At 44.9% G+C, this 15,070-nt stretch overlaps 1 protein-coding gene across 1 annotated transcript; it reads right to left on the bottom strand.

Annotated features, from left to right (window-relative positions):
- Positions 1-265: 265 nt before the first annotated feature.
- On the bottom strand, positions 266-15,004 carry DET1 (DET1 partner of COP1 E3 ubiquitin ligase). Its single transcript, XM_048866639.2, has 5 exons — positions 14,874-15,004; positions 13,410-14,506; positions 7,155-7,345; positions 5,169-5,360; positions 266-755 (listed from the first exon to the last, which is right to left on the bottom strand). Exons 2-5 carry the CDS (start codon positions 14,490-14,492, stop codon positions 566-568), a joined length of 1,656 nt encoding a protein of 551 aa, XP_048722596.1. The 5' UTR covers positions 14,493-14,506; positions 14,874-15,004; the 3' UTR covers positions 266-565.
- Between the last annotated feature and the right edge of the window lie 66 nt (positions 15,005-15,070).

Below are 15,070 nucleotides of genomic sequence, written 5' to 3'. Positions count from 1 at the left end.
GAGTGCACTGTGTGAATCACAAGAGCTAGTTTCATTTCCTCATAACAGTGAAGGTACAAATTTAAAAAAAAAACCCCACCACCATGGCTTCTATTCTCGCTCTGTAAGATGGACTACTTGTCTTGACTAGATGGAAGGGCACTGGTACAGAAGGAGTCTTGGAGAACTCTGCCTTTGCTATCACAAAGCAGACAAAGCAAGAGAAAAGACAACACTTCTTGGGGAAACAGGCAAGGTTTCTCAGCTACATTTTGTTCACCAATAGTTATGGGAAAAGACAGGATTTAATGCAACAAGGGGCTTTGGCAATATGAACTGGATGGTATCTATAGAAAGAAATGGTCACAAGACTAATTTCCGATCAAGATGGCTTCTTCAGAAGCATAATGGGATTCTCTTTCAATGGCTTGCAAGTGCCAGCTGCAGATGCTGGGGAACAATGCTGGTTGGTTAGGGCTTCCACGTCAGGTTCCTTAGGTGAGCAATGGTTTGGTTTCCTAGAAGGCATGAGTGTCCCGCTTTGGTGTGTCCATGATGGCAACAGCTGTCCCAGCCCAGTATTGTACTATGTGCAGCTGTGCCTCATGTGGAAATTAACAACATACTCTGCATTAGTCCGCTGCACCGAGATAGCAAAGGGCTCAAAGGGGTGAAAGGTGAATGCAACCAAGCGTCGTACTGTGTGATTGATGGGTCGGCCCAAGAGTCCTGCTTGGATTTCAAACTTCAGGAGGCCAGAATCCCTGGCATAAAATCTGTAAGGAAGAGAAACAGAGAATGCTGATTATGTCTATTCCTGCTCACTGGTTTTGCCATCTTGAACTCTGCATGAAAAGGGACAGGTGCCACTGATGACTGCTCATTATTCCATCCCTGGTATTTACCCAAAGGCATGCTGGCAAGATGGTGCGACAGACTCAGCCTGCCCTGGCCAATACGTAGCATTGACTAAGCAATACAAATGATGGAAGGTCATGTAGGGAAAGTCCCTTCCTGGGTAGAAGTTTTTAATCTCTAACTTTTTAACTCATTTTATTGCCATAAATGAGAGAAGCCTCTTGCAAAGAGCTGTATTTCACTCTTGCGGCCTCCGATTTCGGGATCCACAGTTAGAATAAAAGGGTTTATCCCTAATAAAATACATACTGGCTCCCTACCATCCCACTGTAACATCTCCCATAGTCATAATGGGAGTTACACATGAGCAAATGAGCAATGTCCACTTCTTACCTGAGCCACATTGCAGAGCACTTCAGGTTTGGGGAGCAAGGGTCCTATCTGAGTCTCAGAGGTGGATCTCTGCATGGTAGTATATTGGATGATTTCTTTCCCTTTCCAGATCACCCAGACTTGTTGTGATCACTGCATTTGGCCATTAAGCCAAACATCTCCCATAGTCATAATAGGAGTTACACATGAGCAAATGAGAAAACAGACCCATAAATTTTAAACAGCCTTCGCTCTCCAACTGTGAGAATGTGTTGTCTTTCTCCTGTTCTACCAAAAAGACATCACAACACCACATTGCTGCTACGTGACTTGGCTGCTCGCACATCATGTCCCCTCACTGTATCCCCATTCAGAAGATGTATGAGAGCTACTGGACTTGACTTGCTCTAGGGTTCCTTAAACTACTTTACAGCCAGACTTCACAGTCACTTGCAGATTTTCAGTGAAAACTGTCAATGTAAGAGCCTGGGAGGAAGTCACTTAATGGCCAAATGCAGTGATCACAGCAAGTCTGGGTGATCTGGAAAGGGAAAGAAATCACCCAATGTACTACCATGCAGAGATCCAACTCTGAGACTCAGATAGGACCCTTGCTCCACAAACCTGAAGTGCTCTGCAATGTGGCTCAGGTAAGAAGTGGACATTGCTTTCCACTGACTTTCTGGCCCATAAGCAGAGCAGTGTTGGCTGCCTCTAAAGGGAGTTCTGCCTAGCCGTCCTTTGTTTGTTTGATCTTTCCTGTGTTGTGGAGGAACTCCTCTCCATGTCCAAGAGTTATGCTGTTTCAAGCTGCACCCCCCTACATCTCTAGCAGAACACAATGATCTCAGCAACTTCACCTTCCACCCAATACTTCAGTGGGTTCTTCTGATAATTTAGAAACCAAATGGCCTCCTGTTATTACACAAATCCATCAGCACTGGCCCTGAAGTTGGCTCAACTACTAGGACCTTTTTCCGAGCACAGACTCGTGCTGGTCATTCTGTCCCTATCGGTTTCCATTTCCTTCCTGCCTTGTAGCTTTTGGTTGTTTGCATTTGCCTCTGGTTTCAGCTCAAAATTGCTTTTGTATCAGAGCACATTCTTCCCAACACCACCTGCTAGCCTGATGCACTCACAGCTCTTAGGCTGGCAGCAATGGCTCCAGACAGATTCTTTCAATATCAGACACCCTCCAGGTTTTGATAATGCACTTAAGGAATTGCTAAATTCCTTGCATTTTTCTAGTGCGCCATTCTCCCTCCTCACCTGAATAAGAATGCCAACCAGCTGGCATGCCGATTACACATAAGAACGAAGCAAAAGAGTTACAATCTTAGATTCATAGATACTAAGGTCAGAAGGGACCATTATGATCATCTAGAAGTAGTTGGCTTTCTAAAAAGCTCCCTCCTACACAGAACTAGGCATGTGGGGGGTTGGTTTCTAACTAAAACGGGGCCTATGCGCTGCTCCTCTTTTCACAATTCAATGTAATTTAAACACACTCAAGATGAGCTCCCTGTAATCTCAGGTAATCTCAAAGATGTGCTCAGTTTGGTATAGTGCTCTGCAATCAGAGGCCATTTCCATGGACTCTCACTCTGTGGATAAACTAGGCACTGAAATATAAGACCTTGCGTCAATAAAAACAACAAGACCAGGCTTTTCAAATTGTACAAAAATGGTAAATTTACCTGCAGACCATTTCTGTAGGCTCCTTATTAACCCTTTAGATTTACAAGATTTAACCCCCTAACACAGAAGTTGCTGTGTTAAGGATTTGGCAGCCCATGCATCTCCCCCACAAGCTTTGTGGTTCCCTGCTGTGAGTTTGCTGCCAAGCCTCTTGTAAACAGATATTGGGGAAAAGGCCCTGAAGGCATTCCATCAGCAAAGAGGCCAGGAAGCAGGATGTTAACCACTCCAGCAGCTGAGAGAGAGGGCTGCTGCAGCCTTCCAGGGGAAGAGAGACAGTAAAAACAAGAGTGAGGAGGAGGTAAGCTAAAGGCAGCATGAGTGGGTGCCGAGTCGGTGCAGGACACAACTATGGGACCTCAAACCATGTATGGCGTAGAAGAAAATAAAATATAGATTGAGTGTATCTTGGGCTGCTGATGGGCTCTGTGCCAAAGCCAGGTGCATGGAACTGTCACTATAAATCCTACATTACCAGTAAAGAGAAAATAAGCTAATGCGTCTTTATTTCAAAACCGATTTCTGCATGATGGGCCGCTGTTGTATTTTATTAATCACTGTCTTGTGTGAGAGAAACACGGCAGCACTTTTCCAGCTGTTCAAGGGTTAAGGGTTACTTCTGCTATTGAATTGCCCTACATACTATAAGCAGGCAGCTGGGAAGCAGGAGCCCCCCCAGCTCCAAACCCCAATTCAAGTCCTGATTGACTCTGGCATTTTATAACCTGATCTTCTAAAGCGCAAAGCTACACGTCTACTCAGGGGAGAGAGGGAAGGTGGTTGTTTGCTTTGTTTATTACAGAAGATGTGACCATAGCAAATGTCTGCAGTCCTACTCCCTTTTGTCTGTAGAAGTGGCACAAATGTTGGCAGATGCGGACAAACACCACCCAGTGAGATCTCTGAACATCAAGTAGAGTGACAGGAAAAGAAGCAGATATTTCTCTGCAGACTGCACAGAGTTTGAGATCAAACCAAACCATACACGAGAAATCAATTAAATAGCTATGATTTGGGGATTGTGTGTATGAATGGTCAAAAGTTCCCAAATCTTAGGCAGGTGTCATGTGCATGGTGCAGGAGGGAATACTGTGGACAGCAATAAAGTTGGTGGTTGCGACCTGTTTCCCATCTCTCTGGGCAGAACAAGACACCAACCTCAGGGCAGTCACAGAGCACAGGATCAACTCTTCGATCTCTCTCTTTGTTCACAAAATGTAGGATTTATTTTGCTCTTCAAGCACGAAGAGCTGTGCAGTTTTCTGCCTTGGGACACTCAGCACATTTAGGCCCAAAGTATGATCTTCCTTAAGACGTTTTGAATCTGGTGGGGGAAGTGCCAGAATCCAAACAGCTATTCTTGAAATCCATTGCTGTGGCCAATAGACAGAAACAATTTGTGCATGCCCAAGATAGAAATGTGCAAGCTCCACCTGTTAGTCTGCAAGGAGCATTGCAAACCTCCCTACTTTCAAGGTTAGGCACAGTCCTGTTAATAAGGCACAGACAGAAAGAAGAAGAATCGCCCTTAGGTCTGACCAAAGCTTCTGCTGTGCAAGCAAGTTTCTTATGCATTATAGGTTTCCAATTAATGAGAAACACAAGGGACGATAGGGAAAAGGGGACCACGGACTCCAGTGTTTGTTAAATGAAGAGGAATAAAGTTCATAGTGAAAGATGACATTGGTTTCTAAGTTTCTCAGTGTGCATTACAGACAACGGAGTATGAAGACAGTCAAACCCTGCTGTGAATGTTATGGATAACATATAAAGATATTTAAACAAATCAGACCTGTATAAGTGCTTGCCAGCCCCACCTCCCAAAATGAACATTTTCTTGACGTGGCAAAGCAAACTCATACATTGCAACCATAGCATGCTGGCTGTCATATAGCAGAAGGCTGGAGTCTGGGAAGAGGAGGAATTTAATGTTCATATAAAAGGCTGTTCAAGTTTCGCTACCCATTTCTGCCTTTCAACATGGCCAATGCGCCTCAACTCCAATTTTGAAAGAGCCGAATGTAAATGTGTGTATGTAAAATAGGCACAGTCCATAGGAGAGAAAAGACAGAGCTTCCTAATTAACTGGTCTCTCTGGAATAATTTACACAAGGACTTTGATGGAATGGGACACAGGAGGGGAAAAGGCAAACAGCCCTATATGTACACTTCAGTCTGAGACACAGTCGAGACACATGTACATTTCTGAGAAACACACATTCAGTCCTAGCCATATGCAATTTTCTGACTCTTCTTCATACCTGATGGGGTGATCTCCACATGTCTTTGGCCGTTCCATGACTGACACCCACTTGTCATCATAACTGAAGAGGGAGAGGTCAAGGTAAGGACTGCCACTGTAGGACTGAGCGCTGATTGGGAGCTGACCCAGCAGCCTCCGCACAGCCTCTGTGTGCCCTCCATACTTTGCATTCACAATAGTGTCCTTAAACCTGGAGCACACAAAGGGACAGATTTTATTTGCAAAGCACACAGGTAAATGGCACAATGTAGATACATTAGTGTTCGAAAAGGACAGAGATAAAAATCAAAACAGCAGCAGTTTAAAAACTAGTACTACTAAATTCAGAAGTTGTATTTCATCTAATACACCATCAGTCTCAATTCTGGTAACCTTTTACCAGTGTTCTATTCTGTTTTGGAACTATGGACTGACAAGTGGATAGGAACTTGTCATTCCACAAGGTCTCGCTACAGCTGCCCAGCAGTACTGGAAATGTACAGATCAGAAACGGGGAAAGATGGATTAGCAGCTTATCAATCAATCCAGGTTTTATTGCAAAGATTGTAAACATTGTAAGTGAAGCCTGAAGGGTGTGCTATAACAGTTGAATTCCTGAGGTTAAAGGAGGACTTGGGAATCCATCTCTCCCCAGCCATTATGTTTTGATTGCATAAAGGGAAGAAACTGTAGAAGAAGAAGAACCTTGAAGAAAGAAGCCTGCAGCTGTTTAGCTCAGCACAGTCTGAAAAGTTCTTTCCTGTGAGAAGATTGATCTGGATTGGAGTTTTTCTTCTTTACAAGTTAGTAAGCAGAATCTGAGATTTCTGCTGGTGAGATCCAACTTTTTTTATGAGACCAGCGGTATAAGAGCAACTTATCAGGAACAGTTTATATTGGACTGTAAACTCTCAGGGCAAGGGCCTATTGTGTTTACTTATCTAACAAGCACCATACCAACCCTATAACCACCTCCGTTATAGGCTCTGACCACCAAGCAGAAGACTGAAGAGGTTTTTGCCTCTGGTTTCAGCTACAAAACAAGAGCCGCACTTCATATGTTGGCATTAAGTTCTGTCTCTCACAAGCAGTACGGAATCTCCAGTGGGAGTTATGGAAATATACAAGACGACTAAGTCTCCTTCACTTGCAGGGATTCAACAACTTGAATCAACAGAAGTCTCCCCTATAAGCAATGGCAGCAATGGTCACTATATAGTTCTGCTGAAGTTTAATAAGTTGTGGGAAGTACAAGAGGCTCTGGCACACTTGGGTACATCACCACATATTCCTAGGACCACATTTTAGAAACATCACCACCTGCATTACTCACATGACTTTAGTCTATTTACAAGAATTTTAGAAGCCTGATTTACTTTTATCTCTCCCTCCACCTTCACTGTGACACTAGACTGGTCAGTTTTACTCTCACACTGGAAAGGAAGGTCCCACTGAAAAAAGGAACAGCATACTTTTTGCTGAAATTGTAGAAAATGCCATAAACACACAGTTTTATTCATATTACATTTGGGGAAACCTGTCTGGCAAAATAAATCCCAAATGTGGTGACATTTTTGGTTTAACAAATCCTAGTTTTGGGCCCTAACTACTCAGAGAGCATCACTTAAACAGCCCCAAAGGAAGTCACAGCACAAGGTGTGCTGGCAGCATGCTTCCCTCAGAAATCTTTCTCCCTAGGGTTGAGTGCTTAGATTGTCCACTGTATATTTTCTAGCCTTGGTCTACCATTTACATGGCAGACCAAACAAGACAGTGAATGTGGAATACAGAACCAGACGTACCCTGCCTCAGCCTTGAGTTTTCAGCACATTTCAGAACCATAAGGCTGTGGTGAGATGTGCCATGTTCAGAATGGACTCATACACCAGGTCAGTCACTAATGAGCTATGTTTCTCAAGGTTGCCACCGCTATTTGATACTGGCCTTTGGCTGGCAGTGTTGAGCATGTACCCATATGGTATAAGGCATGCTCCGAATGGCTCACCGGCGCTGGATCTGTCTGGCAAAGTTGTTACTGGAAGCTGAGCAGGGAAATTGGACAGCCTCGCTGTGCAGGGTGGCATTCCTGAAGAGATCACAGAAGTTCTCAAAGAGTTCCAGTAGCTCATCCGAAGTGTTCTCGAACACAGCAATAACTTCTGTGGTCACCATGTTGTACACAACAAAGAATGAAGGCTGCAGAGAGTAGCAGAGTTAGTGGTTTTCCAACAGAGTGCAGACAGACAATACAGTGTCCATATTAGTTGGGAATCCCTCCCCCCGCATACACACAACACACACACAAAAGACTACCCATGATTACTCTGCAATGTAGGAGAATCTCACATTCACTATACAAATTCATTATGCTATTCAAATACCTCAGAGGGTACCAGATTATCCAGCCTATTCACGACAGTGTATTTATGAAGGGAACTAAATGCACTTTCAATTTTTCATTTCAAACTGGATGTCAATATTTCTGTTTTCTCTTCCTCACTCTCCACCAAATATAAAATGCTTCTTAAAGTGGCAGATTTAATTTTCTTTCCTGCTGGGGAAGTGATTTTAAACCAGGTGCTGGCTGGCAACAAATTATTTTTCTTGTATGTGAAGAGCTGAGAGCTTTTTGGGGGGCATTTACTGTTTTCCCCCTCTTAATATTTCCAGCATGCAGAGATGAGATTTTTTAGTGCATTGTGTTCCAACATTGCCTGCAAAAGTTTTACCCATTATAGAAATGAAAGTCTGAAGGACAATAACTATTCCTTTTTAATACTGACACTCTTATCCAAGAATTTCCAGGTGCCATTGTAAATCCAAAACATAAGTCAGGTACTTCTGCAATAAATCTTTCCCTAGATAAGGTTACTCAATCGTTAAAGACACTAACTCTCAAACCATGGGTGTCCAAATTTACTGGCCTTCAGAGCCACATACAACAATCTTCAGAAGTTCAAATGCCGGAGCACATCTGCTGGGAGCCAGGGTTGGGGCTTCGGCCCAGCTCCTGCTGAAACCCCGAGCCCTGCCAGGTGTGCTCTGCAGGGCTGATGCCCCAAGACCCACCTCCCCGCTGGACAGAAGCCCCTACCGCACCGTCCCACTAAAAAGGCAGAGGTCCTGAGCTTCCTCTCCTCCCCCAGTCTGGTAGGTGAAGAATGCGGGGGCATAGTGGGCTCTGCGAGCTGCACTTTAATGGTAAAAGAGCTGCATGTGGCTTGTGAACCACAGTTTTGCCACCCCGTCCCAAACCCAGATACCAGTCACATGCTTGACCTCTAACAACATAGTAGCACCTTTGTAAATTCAGATGAACTCAGACCTTAGGATTTCCATATATATTAGATGCTTGGGGAAGCTCTGAACATATTCCCAACCTATAGACTCCACCTTGCTATACTCACAATGCAAGACTGGCCTCATTTTACAAAAAAGCCCAGCTGCAGACACACCTCAAGACTTCACCCTCTAGGATAATTTGTGGGCTGGGGAGAAGAAGAATGAGGAAAGAACTCAGATGGGTCTCTCAAAATGGGACAGAGTTTAGACTATCACTATACCAAGCCCATGGCTTGTTAAAGAATTGTGTTGGTTTTGGAGAAGTTGGTCCATGCTATCCAGTTTTCTCTCTCAAGGGAGCTGTTACTGACACATTGTACTTAGACTATTCAGAAAATGGGGGAAATGGGTGGTTGCCAAATACCCACATATTACTCCCAATCACCTGAACTATTAGCTAAATCACCACCTCCTGAAAAAAAAAAGTCCTTCTGGGCTATAGGATTGGAGTGCAGAGGGAAGGAGAAGGGCTTGACTACCCTCGATTCATTCCTGTACAAATATTTACCACTTTAAAGATTGCAAAATTACACTTATAAGATATTTCTTTTACAGGGATCTCTATATTTACTGTAATTATGTGTCTATAGAATGTGCTAAACCAGAGAAACTTTTCTCAAATTATGTTTTAAAGCCACTTGTAGTTCCTGGGTAGGATGTTATGCTATACTTGGCATAAGTTAGGTAACCACATAGCTATTGAGCAAAACATAGTATTTCCATAGAACGCGTCATATCTCGACCCATCTGAATAACTGAGAATTCATCTTCCATACTTTCAGTATAGGTTCCCACTACTCGTGCTGGTGTTAATCAGATGATTGAGATAGGAAAAACCTACTAAATCATCTGGTCCATGTCACTGCCAATTTAAAGCTCAGATCGTGTGAGTGTGAGTGTGAGTGTGAGTGTGAGTGTGAGTGTGAGTGTGAGTGTGAGTGTGAGTGTGAGTGTGAGTGTGAGTGTGAGTGTGAGTGTGAGTGTGAGTGTGAGTGTGAGTGTGTGTGAGAGAGAGAGAGAGAGAGAGAGAGAGAGAGAATAAACCAGCCATAGATATTCAACTGGATCATCGTTTTAGGCCTCACTGCATAATCAAACAAACAAAGGAAAGGTTAGGCTCAAGTGCAGAGGAAAGAACAGAATTTTCACTAAATATAGAACCCTGCTACAACTGTCATAGAAACCATCCAAGAGCAGTGGAAGTGGCAGAGCATGAAGAAGGGACCTTGTGGCCAGGTTGGCAGATCTAAAACGTGACCATTTTTGCTTTACTTTGTACCACTTCTTGTTTATTAAGATGCATAAATATGTTTATCAAAACTCAGGCTTCATGTACAACATTTGAAAAACAACCTTTTAGTGAGTTTTAATAAAAATTAAAACCTTAATTTTTCCCTCTCAATGCACCCAAAAAAAACAGTACCCTAAGTACCAATCCACCCAACCCCTCCTCATGGAAACCCTAGGAGATGAGATGGGCCTAATTGTCAATAAGCTCTAGCTCCCTCAAATCAGAAGTAAGGGGAAAGACTTTCCACAACTGAGAGCCCTACACACAGAACAGCTTGCCACAGGTGCTTAAATCTAGAACCTGTTAACCAGTTATCTTGAATGCCTCAGCTGATCAGACTGCCAGAACCTACACAGAGCTTCACAGATCAAAGTCAATATCTGGAAGTGGACCCAGAAACAAAGGGGAAGCTCAGTTCATCTCCTGAGGAACTAGTGTAGTCTGCTGCCTGCCTCTGCAGCTTCAAGCCAGCCACAATCTGCATTAGCTGTGAAGTCTAAGTGGTCTTCAAATGGAAGCATTCTAGAGAGCATTGCAGTGACCAGTCACAGATGCCTGTCAAAGTCCAGATCCAAGAGAACTGGTTGCATTCACCGAATCAGGAAGGCTTATGATATTTTTGGCCACTGACAGAGCTCAAGACTCCAGGAGCAGTAAAGTGGGCCCCAAAACCTCCCAAATTGCAACCCACTTGGACAAAGGTTTAATATCTTTGCAATATCCATGTTGTTTATGTGTATTTGTTAGACAAATATTTCAATGCTGCTTTTACAAAAGACTCTCAATCCTCAACTACTTTACAATAATAAACAGTGCACACAATCTACAGCAGACTAATGTATGTGCACAATGGAAGAAGTAACACACAAAGAAATCTTCAAAGTGGACAGTTAACATCCATTCATTCCAACTTCTAGCCCTTGAAAAACAATGGGACAAATATTGAAGGGGGGGCGGGGAGGAAACAGAACAGTGAGCAATGAGCAGCACTGCAAGTTTAGAAAGAGTTCTTGCCAGACATTTTTAATAGAATTATAAAATAAGCAGATGAAAGGAATTAAATAGATTAAAAAACTTAAAGTAGTCTCAGACCATCTCACATGGATTGAAAACTGAAGATCTCTAGGAAAAAAGGCAATGACAAACATGTGTTATGGTGGGGACAGAGCGGTAAAGGATGTCTACCATAGAGATAGGCATTAGAGCTGGTCTGATTTAACTTCATTACCGACCTGGAAACGGGAGTAAACAACATTTTAATTAGAGATAGCAGATGATACTAAATTGGGGGAATTCTGCACCTCTACACAAGTGCAGAATTAATGTCCTCCGCAGATTTTTTTCCCCCTGCAAAATAATCAATTCTGACAGGAAGGCAAAGGGAAGTCATGTGAGGAGTCATGCTACAATTACATCTTTTGCCCACCAGGGGCTGATGTGCTGTCAGAAGAGAGGACAACTGGCTCATGAGCAGGAGCAGCCAACCATAGAGAGGGAGGGGGCAGATGCTGTCTTCCTCACAGAACCCTGCCTGCAGAGTCAGGTAAGGAGGCATGGAATGGGGTGGGGGGGGAGACAGAGAGTGGGGCACATGGGGCTGCTGCGAGGGGTCACGCAGACTGGAGTTCATAATAGCTAGTGAGGGGAGACAGATTGGGTACAGGAGCTAGTGGGGGACAACATTGACCCAGGGGCTGAATGGGAATGGTGATGCAGGGCCACAGGGGGATATGGGCAGCTATACCTGGCTGAATGGGAAGAGGGGGGTGCAGGGACACATGGAGACAGGGCAGCTATGCATAGCTGAGTTAGGATGCAGGGACACATGGGGAAAGAGGGGAGTGGGGGTGCAGGACCACACAGGCACATTTGCAGATATGCCTGGCTGAACGAGGAGTGGGAGTGCAGGGACACACAAGGACAGGGGCAGATGTACCTGATTGAATGGGAAAGGCTAGTAGTCAGCCAGGGTCTGCCTGGGGGAGGCTCCCAAACTCCCTAACAATTGCCCCCCCTCCAGAAAAACACCTTGTTCTATACTTCCCCCACCCATACCCAACAACACTCCAGATTCTCTCCCAGACTCCTTCCCTCTCCCTCAGCTCCTCCAATACCCCCAACTTCCCAAAGCCTTTGCACTGCTTTGGAGGGGTGCGGGAAAAACATTTCTGAATTGTACTTTAAATGAATTATTACTTAAAGTTCTGTATTAATATCACGAAAGCTTATGCTCAAATAAATTGGTTAGTCTCTAAGATGCCACAAGTACTCCTTTTCTTTATGCCTAGTAGGGAATCTATTTGTCAAAAACCATTTCCTGAATCTTTTTTGTTGTCTGTATTGTTACAGACATACTTGCTGACAGGTATTTTGAAATAAACTACCAAAATAATTGAAACTGGCATGATTCTGACAAATAACATTTCCAGAATTTTAAAATATTGTGTGCAGAATTCTTAATTTTTTGGTGCAGAATTCTCCCAGGAATAATTGGGAATTGCAAATACCATCCAGGATAGAAAGATAGTAAGAGGCTTTGAGAGATTAGAATTTAAGCAGAGAAAGTGAGATTCAGCTTGGAAAAATGTCATTACATCTGAAAAATACTCAAACACACATACCTAATAGGAAAGAAGCATCTGGAAAGCAGTAATGGCTTAGAGATCCAACTATGCAGTACAATATGGCAAGAAAAAAAGGTCAGTTTGGGGTGGCACATGCAGAGTCTGTAGACCACAGAGTAGGGAAATTAACAGTTCTTTCTTTATATTACTCTGGCATGATTGCCTCTGAAGCACTATTTAGTTCTGGGCACCCTTCAACAGAAAGAAACTGGTGAGAGTGGGGAAAAGGAACAAAATGATCAACAACAAAATGGAGGTGTTGAAATAATAAGCTAAATTAAAGGACTAATTGTATAGTTTGTATAAATTGGTTAGTCTCTAAGGTGCCACAAGTACTCCTTTTCTTTTTGTATAGTTTGTGTAAGACATCTGACGGGGAAATGACTGGATGACTCTCAACAGGTAACTGAAGGGTATATTTACCAACGATGGAAAAAAGGTCACAATACGTAGGGTAGCACTTGAATATAATTAGGAATAATTGGAAGAAATTAAGAAAAATTTCCATTAAACTGTGAAATAGTCACCCAAGGGAAGTAGAAATACTGTCACTCGGGACATTTATAATCAGATTGTATGCTCATCAGGACAGAGACTATTTTTCAGCCTGCATTTGTACAATGCCAGACATGATAGGTCCCTGATCCTGACTACTAAAAAACAACAACAGACTGGACAAAGCACCAATAAGTGTAGTACAGGAAACGATCCTGCATTTGCGGGAAGACGGAATTGGATAACCACGTTGGTCTTCTCTCTTTCTAATTTCTATGAAGTTTTGACATTGAGAGAGGGGGAATCTTACTGAATCCCATCAAAGATACCACCAAGGCCCCTCACAACAGGATCCAAATTATATACTGTGTAGGTCCTAACAGAACATTTCTACCCAACACTCAAAGACCCAAATCAGCACTTAGACCAGAAATGTAGTTTACAGTATTTATCTGCATGAGAATAACCTCAACAAAGCAATAACCTGCCCAAAGAGGACAGGCCCTACCTGTGAAGGGTCTGTCACCCGCAATGTGACCACATCTTCACTGGTGTATTTAATAAACAGATGGCTCTCATCCAACAGCTGCATTTTCCACATGCGCAGCTGCCTCAGCTGATCAAAGTACTGGAAGAACCTCCTTTTTGCCATTGCACTCCCATCCTGCTCTGCCCTCCTCCACAGGTACACCAACAGTCTGTGTTTCAGAGAATTTATGAAGGGTTCTTTGTACGGGTTTGCCATCCCTGTCTGAGTGTCTCGCTGCACTTCTGGATAGACAGCGGACAGGGTCAGGAGATCATCCTCATAGCAGAAGCGACCTATAGTCCGTACATCAATGAATGTGCCCTCAGGCGTCACCTGAAAGACATGAATAGTCTGCTGCTGCACAGAGAGAATAGCCAAGATATTCTTATACAGGTATAGGCCCTGGTTGTGAGACAAGATGACTTTGTCACATTTGAATGTCCTTGTGTCACACAGTCTACCTGTGTGAAGATCTATGATATGCAGAGAATAGTCCTCCAAAGGAGACCTGGGATTAGGGGTCACCGACTCACTGTTGCGATAAACCTCAAAAAATGGGGGATGAGGTTCCTCAGGCAGGTAGGCAGCAGAGCCAACGATTACATAGCGACAGTCATCTGTGAACAAACTGCACTCGCGGTTCAAGTGCTCGCCATTGGAGGCCACATTAGTGATATGAAGCAAGACGAAGAAACGTTCAAAGAGCCGCCCACGGATGTTAACAGATCTTTGGTCATTGCCATTGGCCAAGATCTCGCCCTCATAACCCTGTAGGAGATCCTCTGCTGCCTGGCAGCCCTGATACTCGTAGATCTCCAGGGAGGTCTGGTCCGAGGAGAAAGCAATGAAGTAGCGCCCATCGGGGGAGAACTTGCGCAGGAAGCAGGGCGGCTTCTCAACATTGACCACAGTAAAGTTGGGGAAGACATTCTGGTGGAAGACCCGGACCTGGTGCCAGTGGGTGCCGGCCTTACCAGAGCTGATCCTTCGGCGCTCCAGACGGTGGATGACGTTCTGGTTCTGGATTCTGCGGGGCCTGATGGTTGGAGTGTCATGATCCATCACTTCATCGTTCCCTGGGAGGGAAGGAAACACAGAGGCCACTGTACTGGACAGGGAGCAGCACGATCCTACACCGGACCGTGTCGCGGGGGGGTACTGTCAGGGGGTCTCCTAGGGGTGCAGGGCGCCGCAAGGGTAACCCAGAGGCGAGGTGCTCTGGAGATGCCTGCTGAGAAGAGGGGGCGCGGGAGGCTCCCCCGGAGGCGGCCCCAGCGTCAGGGCCCGGGGGTGGGAGGCTCACAAGGTTAGGGGGCCCTGGGCGCCCCGGCAAACGGAGGTAGCGGTTTCCAGACGCCGGGGCGCTGCGGGGCCGCGGGCCCCCAGGATGGGCGTGCGGCGGCGGAAGCCGGGGGCGCTGGCGGGTGTCGCGCGTCTCCTCACCTCTCCGGGCCGCAGCGGGTCCTGGCGCCTCCGCCGTCCGGTCACTCTATGGCCGCCGCCATCTTTCCGCCAAGGCGGCGCTGCTAACGACTCCTCCGCAGCCTTGGTGACGAGAGCAAGAGGGTACCGCGCCAGCCCGGAAGGGCTTCCGGAGGCCACGGCGTCAGGTAGGCGCCGAGTGTCCGCCGCAACCGGCA

This window comes from Caretta caretta, chromosome 10 (genome assembly GCF_965140235.1).
Source record: "Caretta caretta isolate rCarCar2 chromosome 10, rCarCar1.hap1, whole genome shotgun sequence".
NCBI lineage: Eukaryota > Metazoa > Chordata > Testudines > Cheloniidae > Caretta > Caretta caretta.
The sequence above is the reverse complement of the archived record's forward strand: the minus strand, read 5'-3'. Positions and strand labels throughout refer to the sequence as shown.

Bases quoted from the DNA above. Each gene is read 5' to 3' on its own strand.
- DET1 (XM_048866639.2), bottom strand. From the start codon at position 14,492: ATGGATCATGACACTCCAACCATCAGGCCCCGCAGAATCCAGAACCAG. The intron at 7,346-13,409 runs GTAGGGCCTGTC...TACTCTCTGCAG, and splicing joins GGGTGACAGACCCTTCACAG to CCTTCATTCTTTGTTGTGTA. The intron at 5,361-7,154 runs GTGAGCCATTCG...TGTGTGCTCCAG, and splicing joins GCCAGACAGATCCAGCGCCG to GTTTAAGGACACTATTGTGA.